General features: G+C 43.6%; 1 protein-coding gene across 1 annotated transcript; it reads right to left on the bottom strand.

Moving 5' to 3' along the window:
* Positions 1-3,739: 3,739 nt before the first annotated feature.
* On the bottom strand, positions 3,740-18,338 carry LOC140198810 (lysozyme C-like). Its single transcript, XM_072259869.1, has 4 exons — positions 18,066-18,338; positions 17,562-17,735; positions 11,483-11,561; positions 3,740-5,581 (listed from the first exon to the last, which is right to left on the bottom strand). Exons 1-4 carry the CDS (start codon positions 18,256-18,258, stop codon positions 5,515-5,517), a joined length of 513 nt encoding a protein of 170 aa, XP_072115970.1. The 5' UTR covers positions 18,259-18,338; the 3' UTR covers positions 3,740-5,514.
* Between the last annotated feature and the right edge of the window lie 1,794 nt (positions 18,339-20,132).

The raw sequence follows: 20,132 nt of genomic DNA on the forward strand, positions 1-20,132 counted from the left end.
GGACACTTGTCTCTACCAATACTGTCTCACCGTAGCTGGTGCTCATTATAGCCAGAGCTTCAATATCATCTCTCCTCCAGCAGTTTCACCCTGAGGATTTCCACGAAGTAGGGTAGGGTTACTCATGGCCAATTCAATTATTAATTAATTTCTATAGTTTTCTGCATTTCCGTCATTCGCCCATGCCTGCATCAGCTATGTCTCATTCTCGCATAATTGTTTTTTCAAGTTCTTTTTTTGAAATTCGGTAAACCTTGTTTTCAACACTGCACAGGTGGAGTTTTCTAACATTATATCCTTGGGTTTAATTAACCTGGATTTGCTTTGCTGTTGTTGTTGTCATTGTTGCTGTTTGCATTATTCTGTGGAAAATTGTGGATATGTGATGTTGGTACCGGAGTGTTTGGTGACACTTGCAGCTGCCCCCAGCACACCCTTATGTTGTAAACGCAAGAGGTTCTGCAGCTGCTGGAAATCTAGTGTAACACACAGTCACCTTTGCAAGAACTCAGCAGGTCAGGCAGCACCTTTGGAAAGGAATTAAAGAGCTGACGTCTTGGGCTGAGACCCTTCTTCAGGACTGCTGAAGGAGATTGGCCTGAAACGTCGACTCTTTATTCCTTTCCACAGGTGCTGCCTGATCTGCTGAGATCCACCAGCGTTTTTTGAGTTACATCCTGAGCTATATGTTGATGTACTTGTGATAAACAAATGAATCTGTAACTGAATCTGAAGTTGCATGGGATTGTGACTTGTAAATGCATCACTGATTCCTTCATTGTCTGTCCCTATTATTCCCTCCTCAACAGCAGTGTGACAGCACCTTCATCTAACAGACTGCAGCACATCAATTGACTCAGTGGCAATTGGGGACTGGCACAGCTGCCACATGTAGAAGGTTAGTATGGTTAGCATCACACTCGATCATGCCAGTGATCAGAGACTGGGTTCAACTCTCACCGCTGTCTGTAAGTAATTTGGACATTCTCCCCATAACGGCGTGGTTTCCTCCGGGTGCTCCGGGTTCCTCCCACATTCCAAAGATGTTAACGGTTAGGGTTAGTAAGTTATGTTGGCACTGAAAGTATTATAACACTTGCTGGCTGCCCCCACTGCATACTCAATTGTTGGTGCAAGTGAGGCATTTCACTGTACTTTTTGATATTTTGATATACATGCAACAAATAATATTTATCTTACCTTTAAGTTAATATGAATTGGCTGCAACAGTACGATGGTGAGAATCATCTCAGCCTATGTAATCTCTGCCTCTCCATAATTAGGCCTGTAGTGAGGGATGGGTATGCAGCCTCAATACCTTTAGCTCACACCTTGGGTAGCCTTGATCTCCCTGGTGCATGATTTGCGAATGGAATGAGAGCAAGCACAGAGATTGACTCCTTATAGTGTTTGCACTGATATTGTTTAGCCAGTGGATAGCAGGTTGGCTCTTAGGAATGTACTATGGAACGGAACATTAGAGTTCAGTACAGGCTCTTCAGCCTACAATGTTGTGCCAACCTTTAACTCACTCAAAGATCAATCAATCTAACCTCCACCCTCTGACATAACCCTCCACTTTTCTATGATCCATGTGCTGATCTAAGTGTCTCTTAAATGCCCCTAATGCATTTGCTTCTACTACCATCCCTGGCAGAGTTTGATGCTCCTATCCCTCAGTGCAAAAAACATACCTCTGACATGACACCCTATGCCTTTCTCCAAACATCTTAAAATTGGCCTTAATAATAGTTTTTTTGTTCTGGTCTATTGTTGTTATTGGACCAGAAGATACTGATCTTCAGTTGAGTATGCAGGTCTAAGCATCCCACAGAGCTGTGAAAATTATGTGCAGTAGTGGGGAAGGATGAGTGTGAGAGACAGTCAGGTCCGCTGTTAGCCGCTCGGCAGGGAGCATTAAACCACTTGGAAGACAGAATCATAGAGTCATACAGCACAGTGTCAAACTAAGCTAGTCCCATTTGCCCACCTAGGGTCCATCATTCTTTTGACCATTATGTATCATCAAATGATATAGATGATCATGGTCTTTCCATGACCATGATTGTTCTCGGCATATTTTTCTACCAAAGTGGTTTGCCATTGCCTTCTGGGCATTGTCTTTCCAAGGTCAGGTCACTCGTCTGAGTGCTACTGGTACCATGTAACTCAGTACTACCTGTTGCATGGTCGGGTGGTCGGCAATTAAACCGGCTCCCCCACCAGGCTTGCCTGGTGAGGAGGGTGGCTAGACACCATGCAGGACGAAAAACAAGACCTGTCAAAGGGCGGATGAACCCTCTCGTAGGGTCAACGGCCATCTAGCAAACACGTGCTGTGAAGCACGGAAAGAGCATCCCTTGCATCGAAGCTTGGTCTGGCCATTCACTGCAACAGAACTTCCCCCAGCCGTCTTGGACCCCACCGTGCCGCTGGATCCGGGAGGGGATGTTGAGAGGGTGGGTCTGGACCTGTGCAACCCCCTACTCACCTAAAATCCATTCATGCACACGCTGTTCCTTTCTGAGGAGTGGGGTCAACCCCACTAAATGACTGAAAGGAACCATCATCATCCTATGAGATGGATAGCCAGAGAGAGGGTCTTTCCAAGATGGGTGACCAGGCATTATCAATACTCTTCAGAGATTGTCTGCCTGGTGTCAGTTGTTGCATAACCAGGACTTGTGGTATGCACCATCTGCTCATACAACCATCCACCACCTGCTCCCATGGCTTCAAGTGACCCTGATCGGAGGGGGGGGGTGGGGAAGCTAAGCAGATGTTACACTTTGCTGAAGGGTGACCTGCTGGCTAGCAGAGGGAAAGAGTGCCTCACACCTCCTTTGATGGAGACGCATCTCCTCCCCTCCATCCACTGAGGTCATATTTGTCTCTGAACCTTTCCTATCCGTCTACATTATATTGGTAATGTGTCAAAGCTGAGTATCGAGGAATGAGGATTACATCAGAAGTCTGGACTCTTGACGGCTGGAGATGAGTGTTTGAATCTGTGGGTGTGCTGTGGAAATCAAAGCCCAATGCTGGGAGTCCAACTCCACTGGAGGCTGGAGACCTCTCCTGGGTTTGGAGGACTGGGTATGTGTGTGAGTGAGAAGGAGAAATGGGGCTGTTGTTTTGTTGTTTGTTGTGCTCTGTGTTCTACCAGGCATTGTGGGCATATTGTTTTGGCACTGGAATCTGTAGCAACACTTAGCCCACATTTTTGGTTCTTAATGCAAATTGTGCATTTCTCTGTATGTTTCAATGTACATGTGATAAATAAAATTAAATCTTGAATCTATCCAAATGTCTTTTAGAAGTTGTTATTTTTCCCACCTCAACTACTCTTTTCAGCAGTTTGTTCCCTCTGCTTGAAGGAGTTGCCCCTCAGGTCCTTTATAAACCGTTCCCCTATCACCTTGAAACCATGCCCCCTGGATTTTAGTTCCACTTGGCTTGGAACGTGATTGTGCCTGTTCACTTTATCTTTCTCCCTCATGATTTTATACACCTCTATACTGTCATTCATCAGAGTCTCTACGCTCCAAGGGAATAAAGTCACAGCCTGCCCAACTACCTCCTGTAACCGAGGCTCTTGATTCCTGGCAACATCCTCATAAATCTTTTCTGCACTCTTTCCACTTTAATGACCCCTTTACTATACAGGGTGACCAAAACGATACTTCAAGCATGGTCTTGTATGTTTGAAGTGCAATTGTGAAAAATGAACAAGACAGTATTAAATATCTATTTTCTTTATTTTTTTTAGATCTTTTTGACAAGCAATAGCAGTATAATGGCTCGGATATGATACTTGCAGATTGAAGGCGTAGACAGAGGCAAGTTTGTTCCCAGCATCAATATTACCGCTCCAGGGTTGGAGTTCACAGTTCAATCATGGCAGCCACCATAAGGAGTCTGTGTACATCCTCCTCGAGCAATGCACGAGCTTTCTTCCAGGTCCTCTGGTTTCCTCCCACAGTCCAAAGATGTTCAGGTTAGGTTAACTGGTCATTGTAAATTGTCCCATGATTAGGTTCGGGCTAAATCGGGGATCTCGGGGGTTGCTGGGTCACTGCGGCTTGAAACGCCGGAAGGGCCTAATCCACAGGCATCTCTAAATCAAATTAGCTTAAATTAAAACTAAACAAACTTCTGGAGGAACTCAGCAGGTCAAATAGAGAAAAGGTCGATATTTTCGGTCTAGACCCTGTCGTGGGAATAATACTTTTACTTCCTGAAGACAAGGGATTCTGCAGATTCTGGAAAGTTTGAGCGACATACCCAAATGCTGCAGGTCAGGAAGCATCTATGGAGGGGAATAAACAGTCAATGTTTTGGGCCGAGACCCTTCATCAGGACTGGAAAAGAAGCAGGAAGAAGCCAGAATAAGTTCAGGAGATTTGCCTCATGGTGGAGTAGAGGAGACCATGAACATCCATGTCAGAATGAGGATGAGAAATCAAATTGAAATAGGTAGCCATCAGGAAATCCTGCCTTTTGCAAATGTCAGAGTGAAGGTGTCCCCCTCCCCACCTTCTTATTCTGGCTCCTGCCCACTTCATTCCTATTCCAGATGAAGGATCCCAGCTCAAAACATCATCTGTTTACTTCCCTCCATCGATGCTGCCTGACTTGCTGACTTCCTCCAACATTTTGTGTGCGTTGCTTCCCCTTGCACCCCTCCTCCCTTGGCCTCTGTCGCACTGCCTTGCTCCACCCCGCCTTCAGATGTGCACAGACAAACTGATGTACGTACCTCGGGCATGACAGACAGTGCAGCAGACCCTCCTCTCCACTCTACCAAAGCCAGCTCTCCCACCTCCAAAAGTTATCGTCCCTCCCCCCTCCATCGCTGCTGCTCTCACTACGGACCGAACGGAGGGGAACTTCTCAAGAGATTCGCATACAGAGCGGCGAGTGGCTGAACTAGTCAGGAAGGATGCGGGAACACTCCCCAGCATCTTAACCTCTTCGCACATGTTCTGATCGCCCATCTATAGGAACGATGTCAGAATGCTGGAGAGGGTGCAGAAAAGATTCCTCAGGGAGGTTATGGGGACCTGAGAGCTTGAGTTATAAAGAGATTAGAGAGGAGAGATTGAATTGGGCGTCCTGAACAAGAGTCTTTGTCCAAACCTTCGACTGCTTATTCCGCTCCATGGATGCTGCTTGACCTGCTGACTTCTTTTCTGCGTTTGTGTACAGTGGAGGATAAGAGGGAGTAATGAGTGATGAAGGGATTTGGGATGGCTGGGCATCTACAATGGCAGTAACTCTATTCACCGTGACCGAAGCATTGATATAAATGTCATCTCTGAGAAGCAAGCTTTCTGCTAAGAAGCCTGCTCTTCCCTCACATCTGGTTACTTGGATGGGGGAAGTCGTCCTCGTCTGTCCCACCTTTCCCTGGGAAGCAAGCCAATTCAAAATAATGCAAAGTGAACTAGTAGCATAGCTTTGAGCTGTGACTAGACAGAGTTGGTGGGGCTTGAAGGCAGAATCACTCTTTGCTTAGAGATGACACCCACGCACAAAGCGGCTGACGTCTTGTCCCTTGCAATATTTATTCCAGGCAACCCTGCAAACCAAAAGGGAAACACATAGAGAATAAGAAGACAATCTATTGAGTCAAAGACCAAAATCTGAAGACCATCTCATCAACTATTGCACTCTGGATTGCTGAAGGAAGATGATTTGAATCTTTTCTCCAGCAGTTGAGACCTATCATCCATTCTCCTTCCTCTAAGACTCAATATTGAATTCCAAGTCTCCTCCAACACCACTCCCCCTACCAACCATTAACTATAGTGTTCGAACCCACTATAATTGGTTTATTAGTGTCACATTTACTGAGATGCAGTGAAAAGCTTGTCTTGCATACTGTTCATACACATCAAACTATTACACAATGCATTGAGCTAGAGTAAGGTGAAACAATAACAATGCAGAATGACTTGGAGGAGTGCAGTGCAGGGAAATGATCAAGTGCAAGATGATAATGAGGTAGATGCCAGAAGCCCAGTGACACATAGGGACAGCCCAGTGCAATCATCGTTAATTTGATTTGATGAAAGTGACACTGCTCCCTGTACGTTTCAATGGTTTGTTGTACATGTGACAAATAAAGCTACGCTTTAAAAATCTTTTAGAGTCCACCCTATTGTACAAGAGGCCCATTCAGGACTCTGATAACAGTGGGACAGAAGCTGTCCTTGAGCCCTGGTGGTACATTGGTGAAGATGTACATCATACAACACAGCACATAATGAACAAATAAAACAAACGAGTGTAATAAACATGAACCGTTTGGTTCTCATGGAGACCACATTATTCTGAATTGTGAATTAAGTCGTGGATTACAATCGATTAGAACCAGACTTTAAATTGGATTGAAAGAAAACAAATCAAGTCATTTGGACTGATCTATGTTAAACGTATTCTGTAAGATAGTCACAGTCATAAAGTTATAAATACAAGAGATTCTGCAGATGCCAGAAATCTTGAACAACAGACACAAAACACTACATATGTAGTGGACAGGTAAATGCTGGCTGAGGAGTAGACATGGCCCAGTCCATTACAGTTAAAGCCCCCACCACTGAGCACATCTACATAGAACATTGTTGCAGGAAAGCAGCATCCATCATCAAGAACCCTCACCACCCAGGTCACGCTCTCTTCTCGCTGCTGCCATCAGGAAGAAGGTACAGGAGCCTCAGGACTCACAAAACTAGATTCAGGAACAGCTATTACCCCTCAACCATCAGGCTCTTGAACCAACGGATAAAACTTCACTCAACTTCACCTGCCATTGAAATATTCCCACAACCTCTAGACTCATTTTCAAGGACCCTTCATTACATGTTCTTGACACTTATTACTGGTTTATTTATTATTATTGTTATTATTCTTTCTTTTCATATTTGCACAATTTGTCTTTTGCACACTGTCGAAACCCCAAATTGGTGTGATCTTCCATTGATTCTGTTATAGTTATTATTCTATTATGAATTAATTGAGGATGGCCGCAGCAAAATGAATCTCGGGGTTGCATATGATGACATTTATGTACAGTACTTTGATAATACATTTTTTCGAACTTTGAGACGCTCAGCACGTTAGGCATCACCTTTGGAATAAAGAGTCGACATTTCAGTCCAAGACCCCTCATCAGCCATAGAATTAAACAGCACAGAGATAGGCCTATCAAGTCCTTTTATGTCTTATATTAGCCCCATCTCCGCCCTGGACGATCCCAAGCCAGGCTGTGAAAGGAGAAAGGTTGGGCATGAGACTAGCAACCCAATCCTATTAAAACCCAGAGCTACAGAAACACTAACAGATACTCCGAAGTCCTCATCCCTGGGAGAGGAAGGATATATAGAAGATGGGCTACACCTGGGGAAAACTTGAAAGACAGGCCCAGATCAGGGGACTCTGGTGAGTCCAGTACCACATAGGGTCAGGCCTCTCGGCTCACAATGTTGGGCCTGAACCAACTAAAGGTTATAAACTGCCAACTAAGCTAATCTCTTCTACCTACACAATGTCCATATCCTTCCATTTTCTTCACATTCATGTGCCTATCTAAACATCTCTTAAAGGTTCCTTATCTATCTGCTTCCACCACCACCCCAGGCACCAGACACCTACTACTCTCTTGATTTAGAAACTGCTTGCCCCTCACGTTTGCTCTGAAATAACCCTCTCTCATTTTAAATGTATGCCCTCCAGTTTGGGCATTTCAACCCTGGGGAAAAATACTGTCTGCTCTATCAATGGCTCTCATAATCTTATAATCTGTATCCGATCTCCCTTCAGCCTCCGCCGCTCCGGGATAAACAACCCAAGCTTGTCCAACTTTTCATTAGAGCACGTGGCCTCTAAGCCGGGCAGCATCCCGGTGAACCTCATCTGCACCCACTCCGAAGCCTCAACTTCCGTCAGATGATGGGGTGATCTGACTGTATACAGTAGTCAGATGCAGCCAAACAAGAATTTTATAGAGCTGCAATATGTTGTTTTGCGACAACAGTACAAAGCAAAGACATAAAGTTACTAAGTGTTGCAAAATAAATGTGATCTCAATTTCGACGCTTAAAAGAAATTTGGATTGGTATGTGAATAGTAGGGGTGTAGGAACATAGAAACATAGAAAATAGGTGCAAGAGTAGGCCATTTGGTCCTTCGAGCCTGCACCGCCATTCAGGACGATCATGGCTGATCATCCAATTCAGAACCCTATACCTGCCTTCTCTCCATACCCCCTGATCCCTTTAGCCACAAGGGCCTTATCTAACTCCCTCTTAAATATAGCCAATGAACTGGCCTCAACTGTTTCCTGTGGCAGAGAATTCCACAGATTCACTGCTCTCTGTGTGAAGAAGTTTTTCCTCATCTTGGTCCTAAAAGGCTTCCCCTTTATCTTCAAACTGTGACCCCTTGTTCTAGACTTCCCCAACATTGGGAACAATCTTCCTGCATCTAGCCTGTCCAATCCCTTTAGAATTTTATACGTTTCAATCAGATCCCCCCCTCAATCTTCTAAATTCCAGAGAGTATAAGCCTAGTCGATCCAGCCCTTCTTCATATGAAAGTCCTGCCATCCCAGGAATCAATCTGGTGAACCTCCTTTGTACTCCTTATATGGCAAAAATGTCTTTCCTCAGATTAGGGGACCAAAACTGCGCACAATTTTGTATGGAGAGCTGTGGTCTGGGTGCAGGTTGATCAGACTAGGCGGTTTAAATGGTCTGGCATGGACTAGATAGGCTGAAGGGCCTGTTTCAGTGCTGCACCTTTCCATGACTCTGTGAATCTAAATAAACAGTGCGAAGAAGAACAGATGAACAAGTAGTGGTCTTGGATTCATGAAATCTGATAACAGAATTGTTGAGTGTGGGTCTCCAGAAGAAGATTCTTCAAGAAGATTAGCTTTATTTGACATATGTATATCAAAAGATGGAAAATATGTTGGTTTGTATTAACGACCAACACAGTCCAAGAATTGTGCTGAGGGCAGCCTGCAAGTGTTGCCATGCTTCTCCCACCAATTAACAACTCATTAACCCAATCCCAAATAGCTACATCTTTGGCCTGTGGGAGGAAACCAGAGCACCTAGAGGAAAGCAACACAGTCATGTGAAGAATGCACAAATTCATCAGCGGCAGCAACTGAACCCAGACTGGTGATGGCTGGTGCTGCAGCATGGATCTGCTGTGTCACACGCAGACTCCTGTACTCCTCCTGGATAGTGGTAATGAGTAAAGGACATTTCCCAGATGGCGAGAGACCGTAATGATGAATGCCACTTTCTTGAGGCACCTCTTGAGGATGTGGGCACTGACTCTAAATTCAATCTTCCCTCTCTCATCCCCATCAAACCACTCACTTACTCCTGTGGTAAATCCCTCTTTGGGATGTGTGGGGAAATCAGTCACTGTAAGACCATAAGATATTCGAGCAGAATTCGGCATTTGGCCCAAGATGTCCACTCCGCCAATTCTTCGTGATTGATCTATTTTCCCTCTGAGCCTCAATCTCCTACCTCTTCCCATATCCTTTCATGCCCTGACATATCAAGAATCTGTCAACCTCTGTCTTAAATATACCCAATGACTTGGCCTCCATACCCGCCTGTGGCAATGAATTCCACAGATTCACCATACTCTGGCTAAAGAAATTTCTCCTCATCTCCACTCTAAAAGGACACCCAATTATTCTGAGGTTGTGTCCTCTGGTGATGAAATGCTTTGAGAGGTTGGTCATGACTAGACTGAACTCCTGCCTCAGCAAGGACCTGGACCCATTGAAATTTACCTATTGCCACAATAGGTCAATGGCAGATGCAATCTCAATGGCTCTTCACATGGCCTTAGACCACCTGGACAATACAAACAACTATGTCAGGATGCTGTTCATTGACTATAGCTCAGCATTTAACACCATCATTCCCACAATCCTGATTGAGAAGTTACAGAATCTGGGCCTCTGTCCCTCCCTCTGCAATTGTATCCTCAACTTACTAACTGGAAGACGACAATCTGTGTGGATTGGTGATAATATCTCCTCCTCGCTGACAATCAACACTGGTGCACCTCAGGGGTGTGTGCTTAGCCCACTGTTCTACTCTCTCTATACCCATGACTATGTGGAGAGGCATAGCTCAAATACCATCTATAAATTTGCTGATAATACAACCATTGTTGGTAGAATCCCAGATGGAGACGAGAGGGTGTACAGGAGTGAGATATGCCAACTGGTGGAGTGGTGTCACAGCAACAACCTGGCACTCAACATCAGTAAGATGAAAGAGCTGATTTTGGACTTCAGGAAAGGTAAGACAAAGGAACACATACCAATCCTCATAGAGGGATCAGAAGTGGAGAGAGTGAGCAGTTTCAAGTTCCTGGGTGTCAAGATCTCTGAGGACCTAACCTGGTCCCAACATATCGATGCAGTTATAATGAAGGCGAGGCAGCGACTATACTTTATTAGGAGTTTGAAGAGATTTGGTATGTCAACAAATACACTCAAAAACGTCTATAGACGTACCGTGGACAGCATTCTGACAGGCTGCATCACTGTCTGGTATGGAGGGGCTACTGCACAGGCCCGAAAGAAGCTGCAAAGGGTTGTGAATTTAGTTGGCTCCATCTTGGGTACTAACGTACTAGGACATCTTCAAGGAGCGGTGTCTCAGAAAGGCAGCGTCCATTACTAAGGACCTCCAGTGCCCAGAGCATGCCCTTTTCTCACTGTTACCATCAGGTAGGAGGTACAGAAGCCTGAAGGCACACACTCAGCGATTCAGGAAAAACTTTTTCCCCTCTGCCATCCATTTCCTAAATGGACATTGAACCCATGAACACTAACTCACTTTTTCAATATGCAATTATTTCTGTTTTTTGGCACAATTTTAATTTATTCAATATACATATACTGTAAAATGATTTACTTATTAATTTATTATTTTTTTTCTTCTTCTTTTATATTATGTATTGCATTGAACCACTACTGCTAAGTTAACAAATTTCACGACACATGCCGGTAATAATAAACCTGATTCTGATTCTGGTCTTAGACTCCCCACTATTGAAAATATCCATTCCACATCCACTCTATCCAGGCCTTTCAATATTCAATCATTTTCAATTAGGTCACCCCTCATTCTTCTGAATTTCAGTGAGTACAGGCACAGAGTCATCAAACGCTCTTCATATGACAAGCTGTTCAATCCTGGAATCAGTTTCATGAACCTCCTTTGAACCCTCTCCAGTATCAGCACATCCTCTCCTGGATATGGGAAAACATGCAGTCACAATGAGAATGTGCAGACTCCACACGGACAACAGCAGAGCTCTGGGTCAAACCCTATCCAGAAGAACTGGAACTAGGTTCCCATTTCCTTCAACTTCATACCAGTAAGTTCCCAGTTACTGCAGAACTAAAACAAACACAGAGGAAGATTTAACATACCAGGCTCCCATTCCTTTGCTGCCTTTCACAATATGCTTTGCACATCGGCAGTCATCGTCCAGGTAGTCATTCAAGAGTCCTGTAACCATCAATGAAATGAAAAGATTAGCTTTATTTGTCATGTTTACTTGGAAGTGCAGTGATATGCATCAATATCTAAATCTATATGGGATGCAGACTCAGATGATACCCTTAAACACTAACTCAAAACCTTGTTTTCAACAAACATCTTTTTGTCTTTTATTTTCATGTTTATTTTTATTTTATTTTCATGTTTGCACTTTATCCCATTGTAAAGGCACTTTGAACTCTATCGTCTGTCTGAAAAGTGCTTTATTAATAAGTTATCAACATTATCACTATTTGTTTTTTCTCAGCTCAAGCTGGTAAAACCTGAGGTATGGGCATAACCAAGCACGTTGGTTTGTCATTTGCTAAGAACTTTCGGACTATTCTAGTGGTGTTTAGTATTATAGCTTTCTGAAGATTTATATAGATATTGATGTGTACACCTAATTGTTTAATACCATTATGCAGTGGCTTGGATATGATGCTAGTTGTAGATCCTACTATTGGGATAATGTATACCCTGTTCATGTTCCATAGTCTTTAAATTTCCTTTTTGAATTCATCATATTTCTGGTATTTTTCACTTACTGATTTTTGTATGTTATTTATGTTTGGAAAGGCTCCATCTAGTAAGTGAGCAGTCTTTGCTTGTTTATCCTGTACTATTATATCTGTAGCAGTTAGCGCAGTGTGATTACAACTTGGGGTGATGGATTTCAGAATTCATTAATTCATACAAATTAGCCAGAGAAAGTGGCTCACCTGAGAACTGGGAAAAATTCAGAATTCAGCAGAGGAGGACAAAGGGCTTAATTAGAAAGGGGAAAAAAGATTATGAGAGAAAACTGGCAGGGAACATAAAAACAGACTGTAAAAGCTTTTATAGATATGTAAAAAGGAAAAGACTGGTAAAGACAAATGTCGGTCCCCTACAGACAGAAACGGGTGAATTGATTATGGGGAGCAAGGACATGGCAGACCAATTGAATAATTACTTTGGTTCTGTCTTCACTAAGGAGGACATAAATAATCTTTCAGAAATAGTAGGGGACAGAGGGTCCAGTGAGATGGAGGAACTGAGCGAAATACATGTTAGTAGGGAAGTGGTGTTAGGTAAATTGAAGGGATTGAAGGCAGATAAATCCCCAGGACCAGATGGTCTGCATCCTAGAGTGCTTAAGGAAGTAGCCCAAGAAATAGTGGATGCATTAGTGATAATTTTTCAAAACTCGTTAGATTCTGGACTAGTTCCTGAGGATTGGAGGGTGGCTAATGTAACTCCACTTTTTAAAAAAGGAGGGAGAGAGAAACCGGGGAATTATAGACCGGTTAGCCTAACGTCGGTGGTGGGGAAGCTGTTGGAGTCAGTTATCAAGGATGTGATAACAGCACATTTGGAAAGTGGTGAAATGTTCAGACAAAGTCAGCATGGATTTGTGAAAGGAAAATCATGTCTGATGAATCTCATAGAATTTTTTGAGGATGTAACTAGTAGAGTGGATAGGGGAGAACCAGTGGATGTGGTATATTTGGATTTTCAAAAGGCTTTTGACAAGGTCCCACACAGGAGATTAGTGTGCAAACTTAAAGCACACGGTATTGGGGGTAAGGTATTGGTGTGGGTGGAGAATTGGTTAGCAGACAGAAGCAAAGAGTGGGAATAAACGGGACCTTTTCAGAATGGCAGGCGGTGACTAGTGGGGTACCGCAAGGCTCAGTGCTGGGACCCCAGTTGTTTACAATATATATTAATGACTTGGATGAGGGAATTAAATGCAGCATCTCCAAGTTTGCAGATGACACGAAGCTGGGTGGCAGTGTTAGCTGTGAGGAGGATGCTAAGAGGATGCAGGGTGACTTGGATAGGTTGGGTGAGTGGGCAAGTTCATGGCAGATGCAATTTAATGTGGATAAATGTGAAGTTATTCACTTTGGTGGCAAAAATAGGAAAACAGATTATTATCTGAATGGTGGCCGATTGGGAAAAGGGGAGGTGCAATGAGACCTGGGTGTCATTACACACCAGTCATTGAAAGTGGGCATTCAGGTACAGCAGGCGGTGAAAAAAGCGAATGGTATGCTGGCATTTATAGCGAGAGGATTCGAGTAGGAGCAGGGAGATACTACTGCAGTTGTACAGGGCCTTGGTGAGACCACACCTGGAGTATTGTGTGCAGTTTTGGTCCCCTAATCTGAGGAAAGACATCCTTGCCATAGAGGGAGTACAAAGAAGGTTCACCAGATTGATTCCTGGGATGGCAGGACTTTCATATGAAGAAAGACTGGATGAACTGGGCTTGTACTCGTTGGAATTTAGAAGATTGAGGGGGGATCTGATTGAAGCGTATAAGATCCTAAAGGGATTGGACAGGCTAGATGCAGGAAGATTATTCCTGATGTTGGGGAAGTCCAGAACGAGGGGCCACAGTTTGAGGATAGAGGGGAAGCCTTTTAGGACCGAGATTAGGAAAAACTTCTTCACACAGAGAGTGGTGAATCTGTGGAATTCTCTGCCACAGGAAACAGTTGAGGCCAGTTCATTGGCTATATTTAAGAGGGAGTTAGATATGGCCCTTGTGGCTACGGGGGTCAGGGGGTATGGAGGGAAGGCTGGGGCGGGGTTCTGAGTTGGATGATCAGCCATGATCATAATGAATGGCGGTGCAGGTTCGAAGGGCCGAATGGCCTACTCCTGCACCTATTTTCTATGTTTCTATGTTTCTATTTCCGGTGCCATCTACAAGGAGTTTATACATATGAATGCTTGGGTTTGGGTTTTCTCCAGGTGCTCCAGTTTCCTACCACATTCCAAAGACTTACCAGTTAGTAGGTTGACTGGTCATTGTAAATGGTCCTGTGACTTTGACTAGGGTTAAATAGGTCGATTGCGAGATGATGCGGCTCGTTGGGTCGAATGGCCCTTTTCCGTGCCAAATCTCCAAATAAGATTAAATAAAAATAAGAACAGGTGCAGAGAGGATGTGGAGAAAGTGGATTCAGCCACAAGTTGGGTCACACATAGGCAAGAATGACTTAAGATGTGTGCTGTATCTCTACAGTCTGAGTTTCATGAACAAGAGAGGAAGTTAGGAAATCAGAATTTGAAAATAATGATTTTATTTCTTAAATGCTCCCAGTTTTTTGTGCTAACAGAGTCAAAATAGGAAGATGGATGTCTGGTTTGAGACATGGTGGCGGGGGGGAGCGCAGAGACAGAGGAAGAGCTCCTGATTGTTGGAGTACTTTAGAAACACTGGGGCAGGGGGCACTTTCTTCAAATAGGAAGACTTGCAAGCCATCAGGATTCGAGTAATGTCCCCACTGCAAAAGAGTTTAGCCCTTCAACCGGGGTCTTCATTCAGAGAGGGCCCAGAGGAAGTTCATGAGATTGATCCCAGGAATGAAAAGGTTAATGCATGAGGAGCATTTGATAGCTTTGGGCCCATACACACCAGAATTTAGAAGAATGCGGAGGGATCTATTTGAAACCTATTGACTATTGCAAGACTTGGATAGATTGACGTGGAGAGGCTATTTCCTTAAGTGGGGGAGTCTACGACCAGAGGACACAGCTTCAGAATAGAAGGTCATTCCATTTGTAAAGAAATGAGGAGGGATTTCTTTAGCTAGAGGGTGGTGAGTTTATGGAATTCATTGCTGCATATGGTTGTGGAGGCTGAGTGATTGAGAACTGTATGTTTAAAGTGGAGGTTCTTATTAATAAAGGAATCAAATGTCATAGGGAGAATGATATTGAGAGGGATAATAAATTAGCCATGATAGAATGTCGGAGCAGACACTATGGGCCGAATGGCCTAATTCTATTCCTATGTCTTACGGTGAGTCCTGGGTCAACACTGAAGATTGAAGACAAAGGTCAATCTGAGGTCCAGATAGAAACACTTAGGTGGACCACAAGTCCAGAAGTTAAGCCCTGATTCTGTGAATCTCTAGAATTCTGCTGGAGAAGTTGAGGCCCAGTATCTATGAGCCTAGAAAACTGCTAAAGAAGACAATATCTCCCATGGTTTGAGGACTATATATACGCATGGGTAGGTGGGTGGGAGGAAGGGAGAAAAAGAGCTTGTTTTGCTACTGTTTTGTTGCTTGGTGTGCTCTGTTTTGATGTGTACTTCTTAGTCTCCTGCAAATGGAGATCTGGCTAACTTCTCCAGGTCACTAACACTCTTGCTGAGCATTGTGGGCACGCTTTGATGGGGCCAGATAATTGCGGGCTGATCCCAGCCCATCCTTGGGTATGTTGGTTGTTAAAACAGATGACACAATTCGCTCTATGTTTCGACGTACATGTGATAAATGAATCTGACTCTGAATAATTTAAACTAAATTGGCAATGGGATTAGGAACCAATCTGTTGAAGTAGAAAAGAATGACTCGTAGAGGGAAGTGAGAAGCGAGAATGCTCCAAAACACGAGAGAAGGAAGTGGAGATGATTAGTGAAGCAGTACGAACAAGTGAGGGGGGGGTTAGTAAGATTGCAAATGACACAAAGGTCGGTGCTGCAGTGGAAAGTGTAGAAGATTGTCACAGCTTATGACAGGACATTGACAAGATGCTGTGCTGGACTGAGAAATTGCAGATGGAGTTCAACCAAGAAACGTTTGAAGTGATTCACTCTGGAAGGTCAAATTTGAAGGTAGAATACAGGGTTAATGGCAGGATTTTTGGCATTCTGGAGGAAACACTCTGTGTGAAAAAACTTGTCTCATTCATTTTCTTAACACCTTTCATGTTAAAGCTATGTCCTCTTGTATTTGCCATTTCTACCCTGTGAAAAAGACTCTATCTGTACTAATTCATTTTATAAACTTCTGTCAGGTCCTCATCAGTCTCCCACAAATGGAGAAATCTGGCTAACTTCTCCATATAGTTATCACTCTCTAATCCAGACAATAAAGATTAGCTTAGCTTTACTTATCACATGTACATCAAAACATGCAGTGAATGCATCGATTGCTCCAATGACCAACGTAGTCTGTGGATTTGCTGGGGGCAGCCTACAAGTGTTGCCCTGCTTCGGGCATCTACATAGCATGCCCTAAACGTTCTAACCCTAACATTAATGTCTTTGAAATGTGGTAGGTACCTGGAGCAGCTGGAGGAAACCTGTACAGTCCCAGAGAGAATGTACAGACATACAGACAGTGACAGAAATTGAATTCAGGTCCCTGGCACTGTAATAACATTACACTAACTGCCACGCTACCGTACTGCCCCATGGAGAACATTTTTTCGGAAGAGTGATCATAGGTTTCCAAGTAGTTATGGGTAAGGAATTGAACCCCAATCAGTAATGACCTAATGTAGTGTCAGCTACATGCAGCAAGAATGGAAATGTTCTGCAGAGAGACGGATGTCATAATTAGAACATTGCATTGATTTACTTAGAGTCATAGAGTCATAGGAAAGTACAGCATAGAAACAGGCCCTTTGGCCTATATAGTCCATGCCAAAACCTTTTGAGCTACCTACTCCCATCGACCTGCACCGGGACCATAGCCTTCCCTACCCCTCCCATCCATGTACCTAATCGAACTTCGCTTAAACGTTGAAATTGAGCTCGCATTCACCATTCGTGCTGGCAGCTCATTCCGCACTCCCACCACCCTCTGAGTGAAGAAATTACTCCTTGCGTTCCCCTTAAACTTTTCACCTTTCACACTTAGCCATGACCTTTGGTTGAAGTCCCACCCAACCTCGGTGGAAAAAGCCCTGCTTGCGTTTACCCTGTCTATAGCCCTCATACTTTCGTATACCTCGATCAAGTATCCTCTCAATCTTCTACATTCCAAGGAATAAAGTCTTAACCTATTTAATCTTTCTTTATAACTCAGGTCCCCCTTGTATATTTTTCTGTACTCTTTCAACCTTATTTACATCTTTCCTGTAGGTAGGTGACCAAAATTGCACACAATACTCCAAATTAAGCTTCACCAACGTCTTATACAACTTCAAAATAACATCCCATCACCTGTATCCAATACTTACTAGAACATGGAATGTTGCAGAGGTTTTTAGCACCTTTAGTTACACTATCATTACACCACCATTTGCTGTTGATTTGAAAAATGCCGTAGTCCGTTGACACAACTTTTCCATGCCACCTGTTATGATTAATTGCTGTTGTGTTGAAGCGGCTTTCATAGAAAGCCATGCAAACCCCTGCAGTTAGAAGAATAAAATTCCTTAATAATTATCATAAACACAAGAGATTCTGCAGATGCTGGAAATCTTGGGCAATGCAGACAAAATGCTGGAGGAACTCAGCAGGTCAGGCAGCATCTACAGAGTGGAATAAAGTGCCTGACCTGCTGAGTTCCTCCAGCATCTTGTATCTGTTGCTGAAATATTGGGAGATGGCACAATGGCAAGCTGGCATAAATTTGATGAGCCAAACAATTTATTTTTATGTTATAAGAAAAAACTTTGAAATCAATATCGTACAAGAGAGAACTCAGATGTTTTACCTGCTGCTGATACAGTGATACTCACAGTTAGCCAGGCTATATCTGTCATATCCATCCATACCAAACTTCTTTAAGGTTCTTGCCAGCTCACATCTCTCATAGACTTTGGCATTTACAAGCATGAGCAGGAGACTGAGAACAAGGAGTCCTGGGGCCGAAATATTGACTCTGTTTCTCTTCCCAGAGACGTGGCCTACCCTGCTGAACATGTTCAGCATTTTCTGCCTGGAGTTTATGACTATGAAGAACAGGTGTCTCCTTTGTGTTGCTAGTATCACTAATACTAATGCCAATATTGTTTCTGCTTTTTTAAAGAACCTCCAGGGATGAATCATCCGGTTCCTCAAATGTGCAGGAAGTACAGGGAGGAGCTGGTTGTGCAACTCTTTGCAGAATTGCAGCATATCAGACTCGTGATACAGTGAAAGGCAACGTATATTTATCAAGAGCAGTACCCATTTTGTAGGGCACCAAGTTGGTACCTGCAATGCACACACAGGGCATGGGGTAGCTTGCATTAAATCATGGGTGCCACAGTAGCGTAGGGGTTAGCACGATGCTATTACAGCTCAGGAGGACCCAGAGTTTGTTCAATTTCGGGTAGGTTTTCCTCAATCAAGCAACATGAGGCTTAAGAAAATCATAATAACACATCTATTAAATTTCAAAACCTGAAGACAAAAACACACTAAAATCTCCCTATGTAAAATACGTCATTGTGTCAGACCAACCTCTTAAAGTGAAGGCCCAAGTCAATGTCAGTTGTTGTGAATTAAGTACATTTCCACTAATTATGTTACCCTACACAGGTGATACTTGTAAGGAGTTTGTACATTCCTCTCCGTGAATGCATGGGTTTCCTCCGGGTACTCTGGTTTCCTCCCACAGTCCAAAGATGTGCAGGTTAGTAGACGAATTGGCCATTGTAAATTGTCCTGTGATTAGGCCAGGGTGAAATAGGTGGTTGCTGGGGGCAGTGCCTTCTAAATAAATAATTAAATAGATAGACACAAGAGATTCTGCAGATGCAGAGTACAGAGCAACACACAGAGAATGTTGAAGAAACTCAGGAGATCAGGCAGCATCAATGGAGGGGAATAAATAGTCGGTGCCTTGGGCCAAGACCTGAGGAGGGCTAAGGCACTGGAGACCCCTGTTTCCAGGGGATTACAGATACCTGGGGACACGAATTAACAATAAACTGGACTGGTCAAAGAACACAGAGGCTGTCTACAAGAAGGCTCAGAGCCGTCTCTATTTCCTGAGGAGACTGAGGTCCTTTATCATCTGCCGGACGATGCTGAGGATGTTCTACGAGTCTGTGTGGTGGCCAGTGCGATCATGTTTGCTGTTGTGTGCTGGGACAGCAGGCTGAGGGTAGCAGACACCAACAGCATCAACAAACTCATCCAGTGATGTTGTGGGGATGGAACTGGACTCTCTGACGGTGGTGTCTGAAAAGAGGATGCTATCCAAGTTGCATGCCATCTTGGACAATGTCTCCCATCCACTACATAATGTACTGGTTGGGCACAGGAGTACATTCAGCCAGAGACTCATTCCACCGAGATGCAACACAGAGCGTCATAGGAAGTCATTCCTGCCTGTGGCCATCAAACTTTACAACTCCTCCCTTGGAGGGTCAGACACCCTGAGCCAATAGGCTGGTCCTGGACTTATTTCCATCTGGCATAATTTACATATTACTATTTAATTATTTATGGTTTTATATTGCTATATTTATACTCTATTCTTGGTGCAACTGTAACGAAACACAATTTCCCTCAGGATCAATAAAGTATGACTATGACTAGGACTCAGCCAACGCTACAATGGGATTGGTATCGACTTCTTAAAGTTACCTGTATCAAGACACAGAGAAAATCTTGTCTTGAATTTAGCTTATACAGATAAAGTCAGTACGCAGTGCATTGAGTTAGAATAAGATAAAGTAATAACAATACAGGATAAAGTTTTAAGCTACTGAAAGAGTACAGTGCACCTAAATGATAAAATGCAAGATCATAACAAGGTAGATTACTGCAAGCATGGAGACACTTGCAGGCTGCCCAGCCGCAACATCGTCGATTAG

The sequence above is a fragment of the Mobula birostris genome, chromosome 6 (assembly GCF_030028105.1).
Source record: "Mobula birostris isolate sMobBir1 chromosome 6, sMobBir1.hap1, whole genome shotgun sequence".
Classification (NCBI taxonomy): domain Eukaryota; kingdom Metazoa; phylum Chordata; class Chondrichthyes; order Myliobatiformes; family Myliobatidae; genus Mobula; species Mobula birostris.